A 27898-nucleotide genomic window follows, 5' to 3' on the forward strand; every position below is an offset into this window, starting at 1 on the left:
GATCGGTTCACAAATAGATATAACCGACCAGATTGTACCAGATTATACATAGATTGTACATCTGTATCCTGTTTTTTGTTATGTACCAGATTGTGATCGACATAACCGGACCGACCAGGACCGTACCGACCGCAGGAGATAATGCTTATCGACTGTTGTACTTATCCACTTAGGATAAACACGACCTGATGTATATATATATATATATATGTAAGACCCCTGGTCGAGATTAATAATAGAAACAAGTTTCCCCACTTAGTTTTACAACACGTTATCAGCACGATACGTTCTCTAAAACCCGAGCTACCCAAAAACCCTAAAAACGGCGCATCTTAAAATCGCTCTATCTCTCCAACCGTAAGGATCCAGACGACCCGCCACATATCAAATCGAAGCTCTCGACGAAACCAAACCAACGCCGTAAACCTCGTGTCAATCTGATCTCAGACGCTCCCTCACGCTCTGTTTCAATACGCGCCGCCAGTAACCCTAAAAACTCTAATTTCGGCACAACTTCAAATCGATCGATCTCTTCAAAAATGAGTAACCAGACGACGAGTAATATATCAAATTAAAGCTCTTGACGAGGCGAATCTAACGCCGTCGGCCTCGCCTCTATCTGACTCCGGACGCGCCCTCACGCTCTATTCTAAGACGCGCCGTCAAGTGACCTAAAACCCTGAAATTCTAAAACTCATTCGACGACTTCAAACCGTTCGTTCTCTCAAACCGTAAGGATCCAGACGACGTGTAATATATCAAATTGAAGCTCTTGACGTGAAGAATCCATCGCCGCAAACCTCGTATCAATCCGATATCAAACGCGCCCTCAAGTTCCGTTCCTACCCGCGCCGTCAACTACCCTAAAACCCTAATCAAAAGCCTAAACCGCAGCCTCTCTTTATACTTTGTTATTTTCTGCGATTTACTTCATCTATCTATAATAACTTATTTTGATTCATTTTTGATTAAGGTTTCTAAAGATACAAGAGGTTTTTGCTCAACCTAAGACACGCGACCAGCTCCTGATCCGTTCCGGTCATGCAGTTCGCGATCCGACTTATTCCAGCTCTCGGTGGTCCAAATCTACACTTCAAAGTTCTAAAGGTAAACTTTGAAACCTAAAAGAACTCATAATCGAACATGGTTGATTGATAAAGGAATGACCATTAAAATTTTGCAAAACCCCAAATCAAACCATACCAAAGATTAATAGGTCCAAACCCTTTCATGAGTAAATCGAAACTCTTAAACCAAAAGTTCGATATGAGATTGTTTTACAATTAAAATCAAAACCACAATGGTTTCTGAATCTCAAAACCTCTTTGATCTTAATGATCAAATCGATAAAACCTAGAAATCGATCAATCCCCTTTAAAATCTAAATCTGATCGATTTCATCAAAAAAAAAAAAAAACCCTATTTTTTATTAACTTGAAATTCGATTGTCTACTTGATTGTTTGATAGAAAATTTCGAAAATATAAAATTTCCATTTATAGAAAGTTTCGAAAATAGAAAGTTTCCATTTATAGAAAGTTTCGAAAATATAAAGTTTCCATTTTTAGAAAGTTTCCTTTTATAGAAATTTCTTTTTTTGAAATTTTGTTTTATAGAATTTTATGGGAAACTTCTCTGATTCATTGATCATCTAGAAATGTTTTCTAAGATTGCATCATAACTTCGATTATTTTGCTTGCACCAATACTTATTAAAAAAAAAAAATATTTCTTTGGTGCGTGTGATAAGAAGTATTGATATGAATAATAAAATTTTCTAAAAAGATTACTTAACATAAATTAAGACCTGTTTTGGATAATGTGATTTCAGATGTCGAATTTCGAAACTTCAGATTATACTATCCTAAAATCTTTATGGAGATAATTGATTGAAAATGGCAAATGAACACTTAAGTAGTCCTGATGTCAAGAGGACTCGGACAGTGTATTAATCAAGGTAATTATGTAACTGAAAGTGAAAAAAAAAATAAAGCCATAACAATTATGTGCTATCATCTCACTAAGGATCTGAGAGAGCAGTATGAAAATACTAGGGATCCTTATGACCTCTGGTCAAAACAAAACATCAGATTCTCAATGGTATTATGGCAAAAGGCCATAGATGAATGAAAGATTCTCAGGTTCTAGGATTTTGAATCCGTGGACAAATATCATTCTGCTCAAATGAGAATCACCTATAGTTTTTAAACTATGTGCTGAAGTGGTAACAGAAGAGGACTTATTTTATATGAACTATTCCATATTTCATTCAAAGGATATGTTGTTATCACATAAGTCTAAAAGGTTTCACGACCTATAAAGACTTATTATCATGCCTATTGGCAGCCGAGCAAAGAAAGCAGAAAATTCGAGATACCATCAACTGATTGATAAAATTTAGTAAACATACATTGAGAAACAAGACAATGATATGAAACCTCCTGAAAACATTGAGGATGAAAATGATATATAAGAAAAATCTGAGGAAGCCGTATGGAAAATATAAATTGTGAGGTTGGCTTACACATTGATTAAAGAATCAAAGATTCAGACATTCTGATTTCATGTTTTATGTTTTGATTTGATTTGCTTGTCATTTATAAAATTTATAGCAATAATAAAAGTTGATTCTGGTCTTATATTATCTTGCTTGATTGGCTTGATAATTCCTTGATTGATAAATGACAAATGAAAATTTAGAAAATGAGTATAGTAATTAAAAATCATCCGACCAAAGGCATTGCCTAAAATGGGCATGAATTATTCACCCAAATAAAAGTCCCATTTGAGTTATAAAATTTTGAAAAGTGAATGGTTTCCACATTGAACCAATGGGCAAAGGAAATATAAGTTCCTTAAGATTATAAAGAAAGTAAAAATTGCCTAAGGCATAAAAATGGTCGAGACTGTACTCCCAACTGATCTAAACTATGCTAAAATATCAGTATGATAAAGGCAAAAGGCCTAGATAACCAGATAGGTTGACCACGAAATTTTATACACTTTATGGCATGACTGGACTAGCCATCCAGGTCTTTAAAATTGATGCAAAGATTGATATCGAGAAAAGGCACAAAAGAGTTATCCCATAGAATCTCACGTTGTGTAACATGTACACAAGGGAAACTCAATAGGCTATAATGTTCCAAGCATCTAAAAGATTTATAGCATGTTCATGAGGGGGAGAAATGACACTCCCGTGGTCTATGAACAACACTAAAAATCCGAGTGACATGGTCTATGACCATGATAGAACTTGGCCGAATTTTTTGTGATACAAAGATCACTAGCTAATGCTTGGGAATACATAGATTTACATGTAATGATAATATGCATCAGGCCATATAAAGTGAGCATAGATATTCTCATCTAAAGATGATAAAGGGTCATGATCCAGACATAGACCATCCTAAGAGATTATGTTTAGACCACCACAATAATATGTGCCGTCTAGGATGGAACCTCATAAGAAGATGAGATAAGATTGGGAATATATGTTTGATATATGGTGTTTTATACATCATTGTATATATGTTTTCTAATTGGTTTTCAAGTCTTTATCGAGTCTTTCTAGTCTTTTTCGAGTCATTACAGGTCTGGAATTGCACTGGATGGGAGATGGACCTGCTGGAACAAAAGAAGCAGAAAACAGTGCAGTTTGGTGATTTTCACGCAGAACAGTCTGATGATTGTTCCCGATCAAGCGGAACAAGCAGACGGAGTGATCCCGCGGTTGTTCCCGACGAATAAGGAAAATACAACATCTCGGGATTTGCCCTAATTATCCTCTTTTTCTCTCTGGCCGCCTGTGGCTTTTGATATAACTTCTTTTTCTATTTTTCTACATCATACTACGCTACTTTTCATAGAGAAACAGACCCGAAGACTCCATTGTTGGGATTTACTTATTTGTAAAGGGAGAAGGATCTCTACACTCTTGAGAAGAATCCTGAACCCTATCTCATTTATTTTATTGATTCAGCATGTTTTCTTCATCTTTTATATCTGTGTTCTCAGTTGCTATGGCTGAGTAGTCGGCTAGCTTGTCTAGGGTTCTAGGGTGTTGATTTCGTGAGCTAAACATAGATAAGTGAATCCATTGATTGTCTTCATTCATAACTGTTCTTATTGCTTGCATTAAACTGGCCGCTTAATGTTAGATCATAGCTTTAATCTGATCATCAAAAGTGCTTAGGTTGCTAGATCTGTTTTGAATGAGCATTGCATCCCTAATCAGCGAAAGTAGATATTAGGGTGTTCTGTGAACCTATCGGACTTGATCTCTATTGCTTGTTGTCGCTTCTCACCTCAACGACAGTTAGACGGTGAGATCGATCAGCATAGGGAGCAGTACCACGACAGTGGACTGTTCTACTTGAGTGATCCGAGTTCTAGACTGTTCTTATTAGCACTTGAATAATTGTTTAGCTCACAAGTATTGACACCCGATGAAGTAACCCTAGGCTGGCTTCTCTTTAAATTGAATTCTCATTTATATTATTTTCTTTGCTTGTTACGATACCTTAATCTCAAAACCCCATATTGTTTTAGCTAAGTATTGATCCCATAAAGATAAAGTGTAATAGTTGGTCTCTGTGGATTCGATCCTAAAGTGCTACATCGACATACCATTCGATTGTGGTAGTGTGCACATTAGGTTAATTGGTGTGCGTGAACACGAATATCAATTTGGCGCCGTTGCCGGGGACCATCTTTTTTACCTTTATTTTTCGGTTATTTATTTAGTCTAAGACCTCTAACTTGCTCTTTTCTCTTTGTTGCAGGAGATCGCAAGGTTTAGAAAATCAGAACAGACAACAGCCAAGGCCTACTGACACCACCATGGGTGATCACGGTCATCAGGATGATCTCGCTGCAGCAATGCAACTGATGCAACAGCAGATGCTTCAGATGCAGCAGACCATCCAAGCTCAGCAAGCAGCTGCAGAACAATCTGCTCAACAGGCTGCTCTCGCGCGGCAGGAACAAGCAGCGCAGACTGTTCCAATCGGGGAGAGAAACCTTCCGCGGAACATTCCTACTACGCGCTCTGCCATTGTTCCTCCACTCTGCACCAGGCAGGACTTCGAGATCAAGCCTGCTCTGATTGATCTGGTGCAGAGAAAAGTGTTCTCTGGTCTCTCTGCAGAAATTCCAATGGAGCATATTGAGAATTTCGAAAAAGTCTGCAGTTTTACTCGTGCGAATGGTGTGCCACCAGACTACATCAAGTGCATGCTATTCCCATTCTCTCTTGATGGAAAAGCTGCACGGTGGTTGAACTCCCTCCCTACCGGCTCTCTCACTTCATGGGAACAGGTCCGATCAGCGTTCCTCAACCATTTCTACTCTAAGGCGAGAACAGCTGCATTGAGGAACAAGATCACTTCATTCAGACAGCTCCATGATGAGCCTTTTTGTGACGCATGGGAGCGCTTCAATGACTACCAGAGAGAATGTCCTCACCATGGATTTGATGATGATTACCTCCTGGGCATTTTCTATGATGGGGTGGACTGGAAATACCAAGGTGCTCTAAACTCTTCGAGCAATGGAGACTTCATGACTCAGACCACTGATGGAGCGCTCAAGCTGATTGAGAACATGGCAGCTAGCTCAACCAATGAGAACCAGGAGAGCGATCGCTCCAAGGAAGTCAACAGTGTACACACCCAGAAAATTGATGAGCTGACAGCTAAGGTCGATCAGCTACTGCAGAACAACCAGGCACAAGGATCTGGGTATCAGAACACCATCCCGCAGAGCAATCAGCAAGCTGTTCCAGCCGCGAGTGCTCCGACTGCAGGGAACAGTCCGCCAGATGATCTGAAAAATCTGAACATTATGATGCAGCAGATGCTCCAGAGCCAGCAACTTCAGGTCAAGGCACTGAATCAGGTTACCACAGACATCAACACCAGGATGGACAGCATGTTCACCGAGCTGAATTCAAAATATGATACTGTGAGCAACCACATAAAGAAGATTGATGTTCAGCTTGCTCAAACTGCTGAAACTGTTAAAAGACAGCAAGAGATCATTCGTGGAAAAAGTGTGATGAATCCTAGGGTTGAGCACTGTAATGCAACCGAGCAGAGACGTGAGAAATCTGAGGAAAAACAAGCGGAACAACTGTTCGCTGAGACTGTTCTGGGCGCAGAACAGAGAACAGAGCAGTCTGCTAGCTCTAGAGTGACTGCTCCGGCGACTGCTCCCGCTCCCGACGGATCTACTGATATTCCACCAGTGCGAGTCTATGTTCCTAAGGTTTCCTATCCGATTCCACCTAGACACCTGAAGGTGTTGCCTAAGGTTGATGACCCTGGAAATTTGCTTTTCCATGTTCCATTGCTGGAGTAGAATTTGAGGAAGCTCTTTGTGACTCTGGATCTTGTGTGAATCTTGTCTCAAAGGCGATTGTAGACAAGTTAGGCATTGCTGATGTTGAGCCTTCTCAGGTGACTCTGACTTTTGCAAACTCTTCCAGAGCAGTTCCTTATGGCACTATTCGCAACCTTCCTGTCCAAGTTGGGGACTGTGTTCTCCATACTGAATTTCAGGTTGTTGAGATGAACAAGGATCATGAGATGCCTTTGATCTTAGGAAGGACATTTATGGCTACAGTGGGAGCAATCGTTGATATGCCTAATAAGAGAGTCTCCTTCTCCCACATCAACAAGAATGTCTTCTATCCGGCTGTTCCCACCAGATTTCAGAAACTACACGCCTCTTGCATCTCAGTGTTCAGTGGAGAAAAGCTGAAGGTTGTTCCAAGGAAGGAGCTTGGTAAAAACAGTGAGTTCAAAGAAGTTCTGAATGGAGATCCTCACAATGATACCAAGAAACTCAGTGGGAATGCAAGGGTGAAAGAGAAAGTCCAGAAGAAAAGGGTCAAAGGAGATCCTACTATGACTTTGACACCTCACTGGTGTGATGAGAAATCCATTGAGTATGAGGTAAAGTGCAAGGGTACCTCTAAACCTTTCTCTAAAGTCAGAGTTATTCTCACTGATGAGCTGAAAGAGAAAGGAGAAGCTGCTGTGAAAGGGTTGTTGAGCAGAGTTTTGAAGCTGAACATGTCTGATTGTGGAGCTTGTTTTGGAACAAGCCCTCATGCTCAACCCGACTGATCCCTGTCACCAAGTCAAGCTAGTGACTTTAACCAAGCGCTTGGTGGGAGGCAACCCACTGGTAAGTGTAAATATAACTTGGTTTTGTTTTTGTTTACTTATTTTCGTTTTAGCTTATTGAGTTTCAGGTCAAAAAGCAGAAAAATTCGAGATACTTCGAAAAATTCTGGGTTGCAGAAACGGAGCTCCCTGTTCTGCAGGAGCCAAGAACAACCGCCCAGGTGAAAATCTGGCGACAGAACACCCAGAATTTTCGGAGCACCCGCTCCAGGTAAGTATCTCGACCAAAAAATTTGTATATTCTGGTTTTCACCTTCTCTCTGATTTATTTTCACACCGAGACGTTGTGAAGTAAGTCTGGGGGAGGGTCTTCGTCGTTTACTAACTCATTTCTTTCTTTTGTTTATCTTTTGAGTCAGTCTGAGTCAGTTTTTAGGATCGAGTCAGTCAAAGTTTTGTGGGAATTAGGACCTTATTCTGTGTTGATCACTAACCACCTCGTGCTTTAGTTGTCTTATTCAGTGACCTTAGCAGTGGCGAAAGACACACATGTGGACCCGGAACACCCTGACATATCTCACTTGATTCTCCAGAAGTTCTCAGCCGATCAGGTTACACTGGGTAGACTTAACTCCAAATAACTTGAACCTAATCTTGACTAAAATTCTTCTTGGTATGGGCACTAGATCAGGGAAACGAGAACTACACTCAGGACTTCTTATTCTTTCTATCCATCTTGTTGTTCCTGAGTGGCTAGCTCATCTTTAGCTAGTTCCCACCCTGAACCTTAGCCTTTATTCCACCTTCATGCATTTGTTTTTCAGTGTTATATGTGTAGATATGTGCAAAAAGGTCGGAGAGAAAAGGATCGACGCAGCCTCTTACTCGTTACTGCTGCGCAGATTCAGCCAGAAGGAGAACAAGCAGATTAAGAGAGCAACCACTCCATAACCAATGAGCTGTTCAAGAACAAGGGTGGAGAACCAGAATGATCTGAATCAAAACCACCAGTGGCATCCTTGACATCACATGTTACCTCCTTCTTCGTCACCTCACCATCTCTTTTTGTACTTGTAAAAAAAAAAAAAGAAAAAAAAAAAAATTAAAAAATTAGAAAAAAAAAAAAAATCTATCTTTCATTTTATTTTGCATATGGTGATGGAGAAGGAGAAGAATTCAGGATACATGAGCCATTGGGAAGGTCGAGCAGAAGAGTAGGTATCAATATGAAGGGATGAGGAGCAGACAGATGAGCGGAGCAGTCTGATGATTGTTCCCGAACGAAAAGAACAATCGCTCCTGAGATAGTAAAATGAGTAAGGGGCTGTGGACATCAATGGAGCCGTCCTCTCACGACTATTTTGCGTGATATCCTGCATCCACTACGAGTTGGTAGCCCCTAAACACTCTTTAGCTCCACCATAAAATTAGCCTGTTCCACACCTAGCCCGTCTACCCTGAATAGTGCCTGTGATGAGAAGCTCACGCTACTCTTAAATGAATGTAGGGAGTTCTGTCTCGATAGTGTTGCTTTTTCAGGTTTGAGATGTAGAGTATGGAGCCGATTTTCGAACAGCAGTCAGTGGGGTTCTGGTAAGGGTGTGTTGTCCTAGTTTACTGCTTGTATGGTTCAGAGATTCGTGGTTAAGGTATGGTTGCTGAGAATAGGAGAGTTCCCACACTTTCAAACCTTTCTCCCTGTTCTTGATACTTGGTCTTGTTCGAGGACAAACAAGGATCTAAGTCTGGGGGAATTGATATATGGTGTTTTATACATCATTGTATATATGTTTTCTAATTGGTTTTCAAGTCTTTATCGAGTCTTTCTAGTCTTTTTCGAGTCATTACAGGTCTGGAATTGCACTGGATGGGAGATGGACCTGCTGGAACAAAAGAAGCAGAAAACAGTGCAGTTTGGTTATTTTCACGCAGAACAGTCTGATGATTGTTCCCGATCAAGCGGAACAAGCAGACGGAGTGATCCCGCGGTTGTTCCCGACGAATAAGGAAAATACAACATCTCGGGATTTGCCCTAATTATCCTCTTTTTCTCTCTGGCCGCCTGTGGCTTTTGATATAACTTCTTTTTCTATTTTTCTACATCATACTACGCTACTTTTCATAGAGAAACAGACCTGAAGACTCCATTGTTGGGATTTACTTATTTGTAAATGGAGAAGGATCTCTACACTCTTGAGAAGAATCCTGAACCCTATCTCATTTATTTTATTGATTCAGCATGTTTTCTTCATCTGTTATATCTGTGTTCTCAGTTGCTATGGCTGAGTAGTCGGCTAGCTTGTCTAGGGTTCTAGGGTGTTGATTTCGTGAGCTAAACATAGATAAGTGAATCCATTGATTGTCTTCATTCATAACTGTTCTTATTGCTTGCATTAAACTGGCCGCTTAATGTTAGATCATAGGTTTAATCTGATCATCAAAAGTGCTTAGGTTGCTAGATCTGTTTTGAATGAGCATTGCATCCCTAATCAGCGAAAGTAGATATTAGGGTGTTCTGTGAACCTATCGGACTTGATCTCTATTGCTTGTTGTCGCTTCTCACCTCAACGACAGTTAGACGGTGAGATCGATCAGCATAGGGAGCAGTACCACGACAGTGGACTGTTCTACTTGAGTGATCCGAGTTCTAGACTGTTCTTATTAGCACTTGAATAGTTGTTTAGCTCACAAGTATTGACACCCGATGAAGTAACCCTAGGCTGGCTTCTCTTTAAATTGAATTCTCATTTATATTATTTTCTTTTCTTGTTATGATACCTTAATCTCAAAACCCCATATTGTTTTAGCTAAGTATTGATCCCATAAAGATAAAGTGTAATAGTTGGTCTCTGTGGATTCGATCCTAAAGTGCTACATCGACATACCATTCGATTGTGGTAGTGTGCACATTAGGTTAATTGGTGTGCGTGAACACGAATATCAATGTTGGATATGAGAAAGCTTTCTCCCACGATTTTATAAGAAACCTTGAGCCAAATATGGGTGATCAGATTAAGGCAAGGTTCACGGGTTGTATGATTAAATCCGACTATCCAACATCAAGGGGAGAAAGAAATAAGCTGGTACAAGTATAAAGAAATGGAATGATATTAACCATCCTTGTCTTGGCAAGATCCTCGGACCAGAGAATATGATTTAAGACGTCAAAGAAAGATCATACAAAGCTAGCTAAAAGAATGCCAGACAGATTAGACCCGAAAGAAAAGAAAAAGAATGACTAAGTCATACCAGCTTAAGCACCACGAAATTAATGTCCTAGAAGAGACATAATCAAGTTGCTATAGAGTCTAAAGATAGACCAATATGTTCCATAAGATAAGGAACCTCAGAAATGAAAAGAAAGGTGCATAGAAATGACATATCTGAGGTCATAAGAGAAACCAGACCAGACATTGAGATAAGGCTGCGCAGCTAAACATCTAAGATACCAGACCATGTAGTTTGGGACGCCAAACTGCAAGGTAAATGAAGGTTCTTAGTAAGAGTGAAATCTCTAATCGATTAGTTCATGTCTGGAACACAATGGAACACTATAAAAGAAGTGTCGACACATAAAAGATAAAGATGCATAAGGAAATAGCACTTGAGTTTAAAAGATATAAGCGAGGATCAGAACCCACGAGAATACAAGAATGCATTCATAGACTAAAGGAAACCGTGGGGGTTCAAAGAAAGATTCAAAGAATCTATAAAAGAGATGGGTGTATTGGCCATATATAGAAACACCATCTGATAAGATAAAACCAGTGAAAAATAGGTCTTGTGTGGGAAAGGAAAAGAAATCGTGAGACATGGACTAAGGTGTTCATATTCCTATTTAAAGTATTCAAGGAATGGCTTGATTACACAAGGATTCTCACAGAGACCAAAAGAACAGATTATAAGGAGATATACTCCTATGTGGTGGATGCTACTACAAATTCGAAAAGGTCTGGATATAAGTAGAAAGAAATGTAGTAAGTAGCATATTGATCACTGGATAAAGAAATGATAAAAGTATCAAAAAGATGAGAAGAAATTCTCATAGAATAGTTTTGTTCCTAAGCTATTCATGGACTGAAACAAGGCAGCTGCGAATGATAGACTAAGAAAATAATTAGTACAACCAGTCCATATATCCCTATAGAGGATATTATAATTCCTTGTGTTATGTTTATAACAAACCAACCTAAAGAGAGGTTCAATGATTTCAATGATACAAGTTATCAATTGATTAAACAGGCTATGTCTTACATATGGTAAAACTGCAGAAAAATCATAGCCGTGTGAGTGCGTGAATGATTAAGTCAGCACGCCTAAAGTGAGAACCATAATCTAAGATAGTGACCAGAAGCATACCTGGTCGTGGCTTAATAAGTATAGTATTGCTAAAGGCAAGAAAAGATCGATAGCTATGTATAAAAGACATGAGTGCATTTGACTGCGAATTCATAGTTTGATGAGTTCCTTTGCAGCAAATAATTATTTATGGTTTTACCTTAGACACTCATGGTAATGGACGTGTATAGACAAGGTCTATAACATAACATTGATCGACAAAAGAAAATAAAAAAAGACTGGCTACAATGGATAAAACAATTGGCACATACGAAGAGAAATAAGTCCAAATGGGCAAAAGATATAAAGAGAAGTGGTTCGTATGTATTTGGGTCAGAAGACTCAATATATATTGAATGTCCACGTTTTGATAAAGCCATATAACCAAAGTATATCCGTTGGACATGAAAAGGACCTGCAAGTAAAGTTTTATTGCAGACTATAAAGTCCATCCGAGCATCGTTCGAAGCGCCATCAGTCCGACCATGACATGGAGTGATCAGCAGCAAAGATGTACATCCTGACCACATCTTTATGGAGTTCCAAAGACATCAAGACGTCCAACATTCACTAGTTCATTCAAGGAGAATCCAGTTGATCATCTTCACCAATTCACATGCAGCTTCAACGTTCAGGAAGACTCGGATACCAGATAGAATGCGTCTACTACAGTGATGCATTCATCAGGGGGAGTTCATGTGTTGTACTCTTTTTCCTGTCCATGGTTTCCCATTTTGCCACATTGGTTTTGGGGTTTTCCAGTAGAGGTTTTAATGAGGCAACATTAAGCATGCAACGAACCAGTACCGGATGTGTCGATCAAGGGGAAGTGTTATGTACCAGATTGTGATCGACATAACCGGACCGACCAGGACCGTACCGACCGCAGGAGATAATGCTTATCGACTGTTGTACTTATCCACTTAGGATAAACACGACCTGATGTATATATATATAAGACCCCTGATCGAGATTAATAATAGAAACAAGTTTCCCCACTTAGTTTTACAACATTTTTATATTAAAAACAATTCTAAAGAGCTTAAACTTCACAAATCTCAATACAAAGACACAAATGATTAGTTAGGCTAAAATACCAAAATTTTCAGGTGGAGCTGGTAGATGGATCGCTACCATTCTCTATCTCGACATGGATTGAGGTGTTAGATATTGGCTACATCGTTCCAACACAATGCCGAGTTTGAATCGCAGACGCGTTTGTACCCATCAATGAACTTTAAAATTATATCACAGACTTGGTCTTGAACCCAGGGCAGTAGCACCATTTGTGTCTCCTCTAATTAGCCGGCCCTGATCCTACGTAACCAGATCAGTAGTTATGTGTATGTTGATAACACCATATTTAATTCCACTGTAAAATATAATATTACTTGAGTTTGAAAATATATTTTTCGCATTCAATATCTAATATTATAATGCTCATTTTCAACACTCAGATATGTTACACTCTTAATAATTAAAATATCTTATTTGTTGAAAATATTCCTTTGGCATTCATTATTTAGACTGTAATACTCTTTTTAAACTTCCAATATATTACACTTTTAAAATAAAGAAATATCTTTTTGTACATTGCAAAATTTTCAAGGATAGTATGTATATTCTATAATTGGAGGAAAACAATTTAAAAAAAGTATATCATACACAATAAAAATTAAGGGTTGAAAGAGAAGAATTAATAGACATCAAGAAAATACTATAATATAACAAAATAGAAAACAATCAGAAGCTAAAATATAACCTCTGTCTATTGGAGGAGGATGTGGCCAAGCTAGGAGTGCTTAACAAAGTGGTTGGATAAGAGGTGATCAGAGGTAACGTTCCACTCGAGAAACTGTATAAAAATGAAATAAATGATATTATGTGGGTATTTATCGGCATTTCAAGTTTTCAACAAAAAATCAAAAATATGCTGGAAAAAGCATGATAGAGATATAATAAGCATTATTTCAAAAATATCACTGTTACCCTAAATAGATAATATGTAGAAATGTATAGTTGTCATTTGTATTGTATAATTGTAATTTTTTGTATTATAATTGTATATTTTACTGGTAATAAAAACAGCAAATCGTACATATTGAAAATAGAGATTACTTTTAATTTAATGTAAACTAATCATTTTAAAATATTCAGTAAAACTGATAGTATATTATGTAATTATTTCAATTAATAACACACCGTAGGACGGACTAAACTCTAATACAAAATAATCTATATACAAATCTTATGTCTCTCCAGATTTACATACACAAAGAGTATTTCCTTGAAAAAGAAGATGAAACTATAAAGAGACATGCTTTCATGTTTAGCAAAAAAGAAGAAAAAGACAAGCTTTCAATAAGCGTTGTAAGGAATGCGTCTTTTTGGGATCCATGCGTTGCCACGTAAGAAATCCCCCGGAGCGAATCCTCTCGCTTGCCTATCGGAGATTTGTTGAATACCCCTCCATTTGACCCGGCTGGCCTGATCTGAACCACGGCCTCTGTTTTGATACTCGGAGTAGAACAACGTGTTGAGAGCGAAAGTCTCGTTCCACTTCAACCAACCTTCTGGGTCTATCACATCATCGATTATTGTGTTCATTATGATTGTCCTTGAATATTCCTTCCAAGGTCGTCCCAAAAACGCTCTGTTCCTGTAGATAGGTCCATATAAATAACCCTAGTGATATAAGGCTGGTAATGGTTTTAAAGTTTTGTATAAATTATTATGGTTACTTGTCTTTGACGGGAAGATATGTTTCATCACCAGTTATACGGCTATTGTGGATGACGATCCCCGTCGTCTCACGCCGGTCTTTCCGTCCTTGGGCTGTAACGATACACTGCTGGTTATCCATGGGACGGCGGATGACAAATTCACAGTTTTGGAAAACGGCTTTGGCATCACCGAAGACGAAATCAATGGTGCCTGAGATGCTGCAGTCACGATAGAATTGACGGTGTGTATGGACGTAAAGTGTGTCTTGGTAACCATCCATACGACAGTTGAAGAACACAGCAAAATCGGCTGAAACTCGGAGTGCAACTGCTTGATGGCGTGCTGCTCCGGCCGTGTTCTCGAACCCTATGTCCTTCGCCATGAAATAGTCACCATTTATCGCTTCAAAGACCGAAGAAAAACATTAACACATTTACATCAACAATAACTTAAATAACGCGATACATAAGCTTATGAATTATTTATGAATCTTCAAGGTTAGCTCAATATTACGTAAATTATATTCCCTCCGTTTTAAAATACTTGATATTTAAAGAATTTTTTGTTCCAAATTAGATTATGTTTTCAATTTTCAATGTCAAATTTATTTAAAATTTATGCTATATGACCAATTATACTATTCAGTAAACTTTATCATTGGTTATACTGTGGTTAAATAAATAATTGATGATGTTTTTGTTTAGAAAATATAAAAAGACGCATATTTTCTTAATTCATGTGCCTACTTCTAAAATGTCATCTATTAAAAACGGAGGGGATATAATTTTTATGTAAACTAAAGAAAAAACAAACTAAAAAAAATATTGTATAAAATTGATGACGAAAAAACGAATGTTGTATATGAATTTACCGACTGTGGAAGTGCGGTAGGTGCCGATGCGATCGGGCAAAAAGGCGACATTTCCGGTGATGATGGTTTTTGTCGGCCCATCTCCAATGAACATGACGTTTTTCATTTTCTTTGTTACCTCAATCTTTTCGTTGTAGACACCTTGCTTTATGTAAATCACGAACTTCCTTCGGTTCTTCATTGGTACCATTGCTAATGCTTGTTCGATCGTCTGGCACTTACCACTCCCGTCCTTTGCCACCACTACGTTTGCACTTCCTCTTCCGTGTTCTACAAGAAGCCTCCGGGAATGCGTTGTTACCCACCGTGGGAACCCTGTTTCCTCTGATAAGTGTCTGTCCTCCAATTTTCCAAAAGGATTCAATGCTCGGAGCGGATTTAATTTTCGAAGAGAATCCAACGGTCGGCTTTCTGAAGAATCTAACTTTTGAGGAGTATTCTCCGAAGAATCTAGAGGTTGGTTTCTGGAAGAATCCGACGGCTGGGTACTGTAAGAATCTGAAGCTCGACTCTCAGAAAGATCTGGTTGCTGATTCTTGGAAGGGTTTAAATTTTGAGGAGAATTCTTGGAAGAATCCAGCGGTTGGTTTTCAGAAGAATCCAGCGGTTGGTTCTCGGAAGAATCCAGCAGTTGGTTCTCAGAAGAATCCAACGGTTGTTTCTTGGAACTTTTCAAATTTTGAGGAGGAGAATTCATGGAAGAATCCAACTGTTGATTCTCAGAAGAATCTCCCATTTGAGGAGATTGTTGATTATCGGATGAATCTCCCATTTGAGGAGAATCACCTGGAGAATCCAGTGGCCGTTCTTGTGGAGAATCCGAACCAAAAATGCCGAGTCCATCCCTTCCTGGCTGTTGGAGAATTCAAGTCCGGTGTGTATTATACGTTCGAAGGACAACATATTTTTTTTTCAAAAAGCAAGTAAAAAATACAAACTCAACAGAAATTATGGAATCTAATATATAAAAAATTCATTACTAATCTGTTAGTTATAAAATCTAAAACTTAGCTTAAAATCATTAAGATAAGAAATGTGATTTGCTAGATTTGGAAGAAAGTACCCTGAGAATAGGAATCGGAATACGAAAAGTCTTCAACAAAGCACCGAGATTTGAGGCAATCGCTAAACCATTGCTAGTGAGATGCTGCCCCTTCCTCATGACCATTTCCATAATCTCAGCTGCTACGCTATCAATCCCTTCAAATCCGTCGATGCACGTTTGTTGGTATGTGACTGAACCACTTAGCCACACTAGAAGATCGTCAATGAAATCTGATAATCTGGTGAACAAAAACCCTTTGAATGTGTCCCTCGTTTTTAGAAGATCATCAATTGCAAAATCCATAAGCTCTCGACAACTATTAAGTGCGTCTCTTGTTTGAACATCTGCGTCTGCCCTGCTCTTTATATCAATCATCCCCTTATTTATTCCAGTACGAATCGATATGATTGCCAGATCAAAGGCAGCTCTAATCAGATTGCGAGGATCCGGGGACCTCACAGTCTCCAGAGTCTCTATGCATTCTTGTTTGTAATCGGTGGAGGAACATATTACACTCACCGTTGTCTTTGTTATCATCAACTTGCTTCCACGGTGAATTTCTTCGGTTTTTCGACTTGGGATGCTGCTTTTATTGGCTTCCACACAGATGACCATTGCCATAAAGAGAGACATGATTCCGAACAAAGAAAAACTTTTCATCCTCCTTAAATCGTTCCATCCATTCTGCATATTTTTTTTGTAAATGTTTTTTTAATATAACAATTATTGTTAAATGCCAGTAGATTTCAAAGTTCTATTATATGTGTAAGAAGGAGGGAAAATTAGTTATATACCGTTAAATGAACATGAGGTGATTATTAGTTTTTCAATTTTTTTTTAATATATTACCAATGGTTTTTGCTTTACTTGCGGAATACTAATGTTCTTTTTATATCATTGGAGGTGGTTGGCCACAAAATTGAATAAATGCATAATATGAGTGTATATATATAATAATAACTTATGCATAATATTAATGTTCTGAGACTTGCAACGATCAGATGAATAAATCACGTATAACTTTCACAATGGTGATAGCACAATTCACAGGACACAGATGGTTTATCTTTCACAATGGTGATATTACGCAATTCACAGATGGTTTATTTGTTCGTTGGTTCAGTTACCTTTACTTCAAACATAGAAAAGAGAAATCATTAGTTTTAACTTACTCTAGGTACGAATTCTTTTTGATATAGTTTCTTTCTTCTCCATATTTCTTATCAACATGATCCATCTAACGAAGGCTGCACACATAAAACTAACAACTCTGCTCTATCGATCAACTCTCAATATGTTCTTCGTCTCTCTTCCTTCATTCTCTCTTTTTACCACGTACCATGGGGTTTTCTCGAAAGGATAAGGTCAGGATGATTGCATATGATGGGTTAGAAAAGCTCAACACTATCACTTTCACTTCAAACCCTAATCTGCTTAATCTCTCTTCTGTCAATACCCATAATAGTTCATACATCTACCACGGTCCACAAGTTTATACTGTTAGAGAGTCCATAAAAATCTTCCACTAATGCAACGGTTTTGGTCTATCAGTATCCAAATAATTCAATCCTTGTTAAACAACCGGTTTTTCCCGCAACTATAGAGCCAGCTCAAAGTTTCTTGCATAAACCAAAAGCAAACACGAGAAATAACAATGTTCTAATTACCAGGATTTTTGTGGTTAAGGGATGACGTTAAGATAATGGTTAGGATTATGGGAAATGTTATGGAAGTTGTTTTGCCATCTTTGTTTAGTTAGATATGGTGTGAGTTAGTGAGTGCAGACTGTAAGAAATATATATGTCTATGTAGACATACTTATGTTTAGGAACGAATATTTCTTTATCATGATGTGGTCTTATAGTAATTTATTTCATATTGAAATTGTTAACCTTAAGCATACTTGGTAACCAATTAAAATGGTAATAAAGGAATTTATTTCCTTGTGTTTTAACTAAAATATATGTGACTAATGATCTAGAAGAGCAAAGTGACTTAAAGGACAAGTTCAACGGAAGATGCATAAGAGAACAAGTTCAATGTATGAACCTAATGTTCTAGAACACTTCACACTTGTATTCTCATAATGAAATGAGTCACCTTAAGTAAACACTTGTCACTTACTCAACTTTGATGGATAGTTGAGATTAAAAGATAAACTTGCCACGAAAATAAGAAATACCTGGTTAGAAAGTAATCAAAACTTGATGAGGAAGCTGAGTCTCTCTCCCCACCTATAAACAGATGTCTTTGCTCCATTCTAAAACATCACAATAACTTAAGGGAAACACATAAAGAAAGGTGTGTATGCAAGGGGAGAGAAGTCTTAACTCCAACTTAAAGATTAAGAAAATCCTAAAAGCAACACACAAAGAAAGAATTTAAGCTAGAGGAGAGAATCTTAAACCCTTGGGTGAACATCAAGAATTCATCTTCCATGATCAAAATCATCAAAGAAGATTTCCACAACGACAAATCGAGGTATTCGGATAATCTTCTTTAAAGTTTTATTATGTGATTAGTTTAAATGTTAAAGATCTTAGGGTTCATGTAAAATCATGTTTACATGTGGTATCAGAACTAATGGTTATAAAAATCTAGCTAATCCAGAAAGTAAAATAGATTTATGATTTAGAGAATTAAAGTAGATATATACTTAAGTAGAAAATTTTAGATCTAAATAATGATTAAGTTTTTCGGTATAAAACCGATGAGATTTTTGGGAAATCTTGAATCATACATTATATGTATTTATTTTTATCTCTGAAATGAGAATTAATCAATGCATAAATTTTATATACATAAATCGTATATAAATTAAATTAATTAATTTGTGCATGATATTAATAAAACTATGTTTTCATATAAAGAGCAAATTAGGGTAAAGATATAACCACAGTGAATTTATCCTAAAATGATTTGCGAAATGAAAAAAAATATCAATTAAATAAGTATTGATCATTTTTTGTAGTACAATCAAATGATTTATATAGTGTTTGTATTGTGCAGACAAAGTATATCCACAGATAACTTAGTTTGAGTGATTTGATACATCACTCATAAATGTTTTTCGAATACAATGATTATTGATGAGAATATGGTTGTTACCCACAGGAGCACCATAATTTTTTGGCATAGTATTCAATAAATATATGCGTTGATTATGTTTAAAAACCTAATTTAAACTTGTGTATCTCAAAACTATGTTTTTTTGAATCGGGTTAACGGGACCAGAGGAAGAACTGAGGCGAGAGCAAAGCTTGCGGTGGTCGTTATGCTTGGAATCCGTCGTGGCGGCCATCTTAGTCGTGGCTTTAGTTGCAGAGAGAAAGGTCGAGCACTAATGGTCAAGTTCCTCTTATTATACAACTGGTCCTTTAAGTTTTGGCTATTTGCAAATTGATCCCAACATTCTTTAATTTGATTGTAAATCCTTTTGATTTCTTCCTAAGCTTCCAATTATGCATTTTAACCCCTAGAAAAAAATTTCTATCAACAAAAATCCTGTCCATATTTTCTATGTCTATAAAAATTTACTAGTAGATATTTTTTCAAAATATCAAAATTATATATATAATACATTTTTATTTATTATATATGTTTTGAAATTTTAAATGATTGGGATCTTTTGTCCATGAAACCTTGTCCAAAAATCTTTGTCCAGGTAATTAGTCCATAAAACTTCTTCCACAAAATCTTGTCCACAACTTTCGATCGTGTGTTGGGAAAAGATATTAAAACCAAGTTCATTTGTGTGTTCTATTCATATGAACTAAATTTTCATTGCAAAATAAACAAATTTTAATTATATACTATTATTTATAACTTGTCCACAAAAACAAATTAATGATATACAATCTATTGTAATTTGTACACCGAAACTTCTTCTATTTTGAAATCACTCCCCCCTACTTCCTTTCGTTTCCAAATCCATGAACCCTAAGTCCCCTTGCTTTCTCTCATTTCTAAATATGTGAACACTAATTACACCCACTTACTCTCGGCGTCTCAGCGTCTCGATCCTTTTTCTTATGTGTAATTCTTCTTCATTTTTTGTGTGAAACCTCTACTTCCACAGAGGTAAGAAGGAACTCGATCCTGTGCCTTCAAGTCTGCAGCTTTCGCTTGCTCGACATATGTACTTCCCTGAATGTGAAGCCACAGTTAATGTCTTTTCCGCAGCTTTCGCTTGCTTGATCTAGTCCACAACTTGTTGTGAGTGGTTTGTCGAGGTTTTGGACATGAATCCATGTCAACATGAGTTCATGTCCATGTTTTTCTTCTTTTGTTAACATGAGTCTATAACTATACCTTTTTTCTCATGTCCACATGAATTATCGTCCACATTTTTCTTTGTCCACATGAGTCCCTGTCCACATCACTCCATGTCTTCTTTTGTTAACATGAGTCCAAATGTGTTTATGCCCAAAATTCTTTCTTTTTTTGGTGAGAGTTTTGGTAACACAAATCCATATTCACATTTTGTGGTATTAAAATAGAGAAGTATCCCACATCTTGACATCTGTGTCCATATTTTCATGTCCAATCATTTTTATATAATTACTAAAATATATAAAATCCTGAAACTGGATGTTAAAATGTGTAGAAAAAATTACAATATACTAATAATTATGTTTGTTTTATATATCTGAAAAATGAGGAAAAAATAAAATTGAAAGATGGAATGAGTAATTATAAAATAAAAACATAACTAAACTAATGTCTAAACGCAAACTAAAACCCACGTCTCTTTTGAAAGTAACAATTTACTGTTTGTTTCGTTAAGAGTATAACTGTCTACATAATATCTCGGATCCACATAAAAATATCTCACATATAGTGAAAAGAAATATGTACATTGTGGATCACTTTACTTCTTTATAATAACACAACAAATCACTTCCTTTTACGCACACACTTTTTCCTAACTTCTTCACATTTCACTAGAAAGCAATAGGCCACAATCACCTCTCTCTTACCTTCTTCATTCTGAACTCTCTTTTTAATTTTTTTTATTGATTGACTTCTACAGAATTTATTCAAGAGATCGTTCTGAGGTTTTTATCGATTCTCTTTTTCAATTATTTTTCAACAGATCGATGTGAGGTATCATTGTTGGACGTCGTGATACACAAGAGTCGGACGGCATCATCAAGAAGGTGGCACTCAGCAGTGGCGATTTGGAACAAAACGTTCAACAAATCAGAAACAAAAAAATACTTTTGTTCGAAATTTTAAATTTAAAACCATGAATTATGATTGAAATATATCAAATCTGGACAAAATACATCAAAAGAAAAGTGGAGAATGTAAAGAATCTTGAAAAATAAGCGAGAGAGACGGTGATTAGGGTTTCTGGTTAACAGTGGCCAAGGAAGAAGAAAATGTTATTTTTGTAATTTTTCATCATTAATGAAATGTGTACAACTAAATCGAACACATCTATGTGTACACCCAATCTCGTGTACAACTAAACATATATCACTCTTTCCTTATAGTACACAAAGAAAAATATATTTCAAACATGATTAATTTTATTTACAATCAACATTCATCGCTACTACTTCACCTTACATACCAAAAAAAAACAGCAAAACATCTTAGTGTCATATATTAGTGATAAGTCGTTGATATTTAAAATAACTTCAATTCAAGCTAGAAGCACATAACTTTTTCGTTTGACCTTCTTGTATTACCAGCTAATGTCTCCTACATCAACAAACGCAACATGTACATGTAAAAACATTCATCTAGTATTTTGTACACGTCATATATGTACACATTCCTAGTTGTACATATACATGATTGTACACATGTGCACAATCCAAGTCACATGTACACCCAAAAACAATTTCCAAAAAAAAAAACAAAATCCTAAATTTGAATGAGTTTGTGTACACATGTGATATTTGGTCCGCCATAACTCTTCTCAATTATCACATTTATTTCATATCACGTGTTAGTGTAAACATTTTTTTTACGTAAGAAACTTGAGTTTATCCATGATAACAATATGTACATATATTTCATGACAGAATGATCAGGTGTTGTACACGATGAGATTGGTATATATATGGACATCAGAAAAGGTGTACACACCAACTAGTAAACACACACTATACTGCATCCTGCATTGCTGCCTCCAAGAAGTACAATTCAACGCAACATTTACATTTTAAAACATTCAATTACATTTCTGTACATACCATCACAACTAGTTGCACAATACCATAATATAATAGTGTACATACACATTATTATCCATGTTTATTGGCATGAAAGTGGACATGCCTTATTTGGAAACTTGGTAGGCGTTTTTCGCACGCGACCTAACACTTAATGAAGAAAATCAATGATTATCGGATATTAATCAGAGATTAGTTTTAGTTTATTTTAAAATTTTTAATACAAATTATAAATAATATGTATTATGTGTATGTACATATAGTTAGTGACCTTCCTTCTCTCCAAGAAACTCTGTTTTGACTCCCATGTTCCTCTTTTTGTTTATTTTCATATATTTTTAGTAAGTGACATTTTAGTAAATATGTCATCGTCTTTCCTAGATTTTTAGGGTTTCTGCAACCATTTTTGTGGTCGCCATTAATTTTTTTTCACATAATCTTCTATTATTCCACATTTTAACCGTAGGTTACACTTCAAGATCATAGTTTTATCATTTGTAATTTGATTTTCAACTTGAGATTTCAAAATAGTGCTTTTGTGATATTTGGCCATTGTTGTTCAAGCTTCATTGAGTGACTAAAATAACCGCTAATGCGGCAGATTTCATGTACCACAACCACCACAAGCTATTTGTGTTTTGACAAGGGAGATGAATTGGAGAGTACGCTGTGGAGGAGGAATTTGTTTCTGTTGATTTCACGGCGGGGAAAAAGTACTGCGACAATTTCGTGATCGAACTCAGCTCGAGATCAGCTGAAGTTCACCGGCGGCCTGAAACTCATCCACCATTTTTGCACAAGCGGTCTGAAACTCATCCACCACTTTTGCAAAGCTGGGATATCTTTGTTGTTTCAGTAAGAAAAAAATAGGAGAAAAAGATGAAATAAATAAATGGGTCCTACTGAGATATTTTTAGTTATGTTTTGGTTAGAAATAAATTGAAAAGGTTAAAGAAAGTGTCCAAGTGGTAATATGTGACCCTATAGTAATATGTGATCCATAGTGTAACACAAACTCAAAATGTGATTTTCGGATGTAAATCACTATATAGAAAATGTTTTTTTTTAATTTAAAGAGAAAACCAAAAAGTGTAGAGCGTAATTTTTCTTCGGTGACTCTTTCAAGATCGATCTTGTTGCACACCTTTAAGACATACTCTTGTTACAACATTGATCGGGCCCAAAAAGAACACACTTTTCTAAAAGCATCTCCAAAAGCATACTCTATTTTGAAGTTTGCAAAACTTCATTTTTGAAATTTTAAGATAGTCTTCTCCAAAAAGCAAAACTTCAAATCTAACTTCAAAATAATTTATATTTTATATTATGGTCCTTATATTTATAATTCTTAATTTAAATTTATAAAAATTTATAAATAAATAGCAAATGTATAAAAATATTATAGAAATAGTAATTAACAAAATGATACAGTAAAATATATAAGTTTACATAGAAATACATAATTAAATATTAAATTACAAGTAAAATACTACATTATTCTATAAAACTATTTTCTTAATACTTCCATATATGACCAATTAGTGTATTTGTTAATTTTTTTCTAATACTGTTGTTATCTAAATCTAGTTTTAAAAAAAAATATTTTTAAGTTTTATTTAATTACATTTTTAAAATTTAAAATTATAAAAGCAAATTTGAAATACTTATGAGTTATAAATTTTTGAAAGATAAAAAAAAAATAAAAGAAAAATATTTAAGAATCATAAATATAATATGTAAATGTAAGGACTAAAATGCAATGAAAAATATGAAACTTCAAATTTTAAAGTTTTGAAGTTTTTTTTTTAGAGCAAAAAACTTTATATTTGAAGTTTTAGAGTGTATTTTGGAGATGCTCTAAAGAAAAATTCACAAAATAAAATAACTACGTCGATCCACACCCTATAAAATACTGGACTTTTTTCTTATATAAAACTGAGAAACATATGGAATTACGGATAACTAGTCAGAAACATTAAAAATTGCTTGTGTTAATTCAATTTCACTGTTTCATACAGACATCGTATAAAATACGTTTTGCAACACAGAGAGAGAGAGAGAGACTAAACATTTCTCGAGCCCAAACAAACAACATTTCTAGGTTTTCAGAGCGTTGTCTCTTCCTTCTCAACCTTCTTCTTCTTCTCCAAATGGATCCAACACCCACTCATGGAAACCTTGTTGAAGAGAGGGAAGAGCTCATGGCTCTTCCCAATGAGAGTAACAACCGACCCATCACAAAAAAATCCCATCTTTTGAAACCCCATGTTGATGGGTCTGAACCTTTCCTTCCTCCTCCTCCTCCTCGCGTAAAGTCTTCACCTTTGACCCTTTCCTTCTCCGGGTGGAGGCTACCGAACGAAAAGTTCAACTCTTGGTTTCGAAAAATGTCAGCTTTACACAAACCCATCTGGATACAATCCGGAATCTTCCAAGCAATCAAAGCCTCCACTTACAAAATCCGCAAAAACCCCTCTCTGATCCTCTCCCTCGCTCAGAGATGGAGCCCTGAGACCAAAACCTTCGTGTTCCCTTGGGGTGAAGCCACGATAACCCTCGAGGACGTGGCCCTTCTTCTGGGCTTCTCCGTCGTGGGCTCCTCTGTTTACACTCCACTCGAAACCTCAGAGACGAAAGACTCGGTTTCGAGACTCGAGAAGCGAAGAAAGGAGAGTGTGAAGAGTGACCGTGTGAAGCAGGCTTCATGGATCTCCTCAAGCTTTGAGGATGATCAGATGGAGCACGAGGCTTTCCTCGTGTTTTGGCTTTCCAACTTTGTGTTTCCTCATAAAAAGGGATATTCTATTTCGAAAGATGTGTTCTCCGTCGCTGTTCGTTTAGCTAGAGGTGAAAGGATAGCTCTTGCGCCTGCTGTTCTGGCTAGCATCTACCGAGATTTGGGGAAAGTTCGTGCTTTAGCGTCTACTCATAGTGTTGTTGATGTTAAGTCTCTGTTTAAGTTGGTCCAAGTGTGGATATGGGAGAGGTTCAAGAGCATTGGACCGAGACCGAATGTGATACTGTTCGGTGAGCCTAGGATTGCTCGGTGGAGTGGTCTGAGACAGAGAGGTGAGGAGGTGAGATTGTTTCTTGTTGATGATTTTGATTGGCGTCCTTATACTAAACCTTTGAGGAACTGGAACCCACCGAGGTTTTACAATGAAAAGGCTAAGAGAATGAGTGATGATGATGAGTTTGATCGTTGTGTGAGAGTTTCCAAGCTTGATGGGCTTGGTGTTATGGAGGATTACTATCCGAATCGAGTTGCAATGCAGTTTGGATTGGCTCAGGATCCTCCTACTAATCATAGAAGTAACTTCAGAGAGAAGGAGGATTACAATAGGCCTATTGATGGTTCAAAGAAACACATCCCTTCTCGCCTTACCACAGCTTCTGCTTCTGCTGCCAGATACAGAGACCTGTGGATGAAGTCAGTGAAAGAACCAACTGAGACTTTCAATGCAAGCAATAAAAGGGATGATGATGATGACGATGATGATGATGATGATGTGCCTCTTAAGGTACTACCATTGAGCCAAGTCTTTCAAAAGTTAGCAGATGATAAGAAGAAAGCTGAGGAATTGACAAACAAGAAACGCAAGCTAGCTAGTCATGAGGATGACAACGAGAATGCTATGGATTGTTTTCAAACACTAGATGAAGAAGATGACGATAACGTTACCGTTGCTCAGAGAATCAAATGCAGAAAGAAGTGTGGTGATGCAAAGGATACTGGAGCTCAGAGAATGAATCTTGAAGTGGATTGCAATGTTTCAGGTCTTTCTCAGAAGCAGAAGCTTGCTATTGGAGATGAACACAACAACTATTCAGACTCTGTTGTTGCTTCTGGTGCAGTAGATGAGATGGAAGAAGATGATAACAATATCATTGCTCAGATTGTCAAGCTTACAAAAAAGTGTGACAACACTGAAGGAGGAGACTACGGTTTTGGTGGACCTGAAGTGGATGACAATGTTTCAGGCCTTCCTCAAAAGCTTGCTTGTGGAGATGAAACTGTAGCACTGCCAGAAATAGAGAGAATGAGTGTAGAGAATGATGAAATCATCAGCTCTTCAGATCCTCTAGTTGCTTCTAATGGAATAATAGCTGAGAAGGAAGAAGAAGAAGAAGAAGAAGAAGAAGTTGATGATGAGAGACTGAACCAGAGAAAACTTGGAAAAGATGAGGTAGCAATGAAGCTGGAAGCACGCATGTTGAAGGTTGAGAAGACTTTGGCGAAGATTAGACAATGGAAGATGGGAAAAAACCAAACCAAAACTCCAGTTTCTGCTTAGGCTATTATCATTTGCTATTGCAGCTTCTTATGAAAAAGAAAACTTTTAAAGAAGAAAAAAATAAATAAATAAAATAAATATGGGAATTAAAAAAAAAATATTAAATAAACATCACAAATACAAAAGAAAAAAATAGTAAAACAAAACTATATCGTTCGGTTTCCTAGTGTTTGGGCGAAGATAAAATAGTCCCACATCGGTGGTTGTGGGAGAGGACTGTTTTCTCTATGGCCTATAAAACGGGAGTGAGTTTGATTTAAATGCGTAACCCGTTTCTGTCAGAGGAAGAGAATGATTCGCCAATGATCGTTTAGTGACGACGGATCGTGCCTCCAAAATTTGACGGACATTATTTTAAAAGGCGAGTGGGCCTTGCCTTACTTTGGTTGGGCCTTCTCGTCAATTTTTGGAAGCCTCGATACAAGTCGAGGTTCTACCCACATAAAATAATTCAACTCGATCTGCTCGTACCAAAATTAAATTTCGTAAACCAGCTGTGGTGAAAAAGTTATAAACTTCGGTCTTCACTTTTTGGCGATCATTTAAAGTAATTTTTCACATATCCAGTTGTAGAATACCCTGTTTGAGGACGTTATATTTAATTTTGACTAATAAGATCATCAACAAAATCTTGATAGAAAAACATAACAAAGTTGTTTCATTGTTGCTGTATCGTCCATGTTGGTTTTGAACCGCATCTCATAAGGCCCACACACAGGGGCGGATCCACGTTGATGAGTATGGGGTAACGTGGCCCCGTCTGATTATATAAACATTGTGTTCAATATTGTGCTGATTTGGTCAAGTATCCCAGGGGTTTAAGTGTGCCTCAGTCTATAGCTTTTGCGAAGGTTCGATACTTTTCTTTTTAACATCGAAAGACTATTCTATTAATCAAACTTGAGGTGGTCTGGGTAACCAGACCGGAATAGAACAACTAAAGTAACAAAAAAAATGATGGAAAGTACGAGCAGTCCTAGCTAACGAATCAGCTACTACATTTTGGTTTCTTGGGATATAGTGGCTGGTGAATTTCGTAAAACACATTTATTTAGCAGATGTTTATACCAGCTATTTTATTTTTGGTGGGTCCCATAAAAGGAAGCATTATTCTCGGTGCGTTCAATTTGTTTTGCATAGTTTTTTCCCAATATTCTTTTTTTTTTCTCGAAACAAGGTTGAAGTTTAAACTTTTATTAAAAGATAATTATATATTAGAGTCAGTTGAGAAATATTTTCTAAAACAGCCTAAAGTATTTTTTGTGAACAAAAATGTTTGGCAAAAATATAATATAATAATTTAAAATGAATA

The 27898-nt window shown here is 36.7% G+C and overlaps 2 protein-coding genes and 1 non-coding gene across 3 annotated transcripts; 1 reads left to right on the plus strand and 2 right to left on the minus strand.

Annotated features, from left to right (window-relative positions):
- Window positions 1-5365: 5365 nt before the first annotated feature.
- Window positions 5366-5472, minus strand: LOC130499347 (small nucleolar RNA R71). Its single transcript, XR_008938225.1, has one exon. It is a non-coding gene; the product is annotated as a small nucleolar RNA R71 (small nucleolar RNA).
- Window positions 5473-13824: 8352 nt separating this feature from the next.
- Window positions 13825-16796, minus strand: LOC108820065 (putative pectinesterase/pectinesterase inhibitor 43). The gene is made up of 4 exons (XM_018593051.2): window positions 16125-16796; window positions 15062-15914; window positions 14208-14592; window positions 13825-14125 (listed from the first exon to the last, which is right to left on the minus strand). The coding sequence occupies exons 1-4, from the start codon at window positions 16794-16796 to the stop codon at window positions 13825-13827; spliced, it is 2211 nt and encodes a 736-aa protein (XP_018448553.2).
- A 7542-nt stretch (window positions 16797-24338) lies between these two features.
- LOC108821000 (uncharacterized) lies at window positions 24339-26684 on the plus strand. Its single transcript, XM_018594046.2, has one exon. It carries the CDS (start codon window positions 24442-24444, stop codon window positions 26584-26586), a length of 2145 nt encoding a protein of 714 aa, XP_018449548.2. The 5' UTR covers window positions 24339-24441; the 3' UTR covers window positions 26587-26684.
- The last annotated feature ends 1214 nt before the right edge of the window (window positions 26685-27898 follow it).

This window comes from Raphanus sativus, chromosome 8 (assembly GCF_000801105.2).
Source record: "Raphanus sativus cultivar WK10039 chromosome 8, ASM80110v3, whole genome shotgun sequence".
NCBI lineage: Eukaryota > Viridiplantae > Streptophyta > Magnoliopsida > Brassicales > Brassicaceae > Raphanus > Raphanus sativus.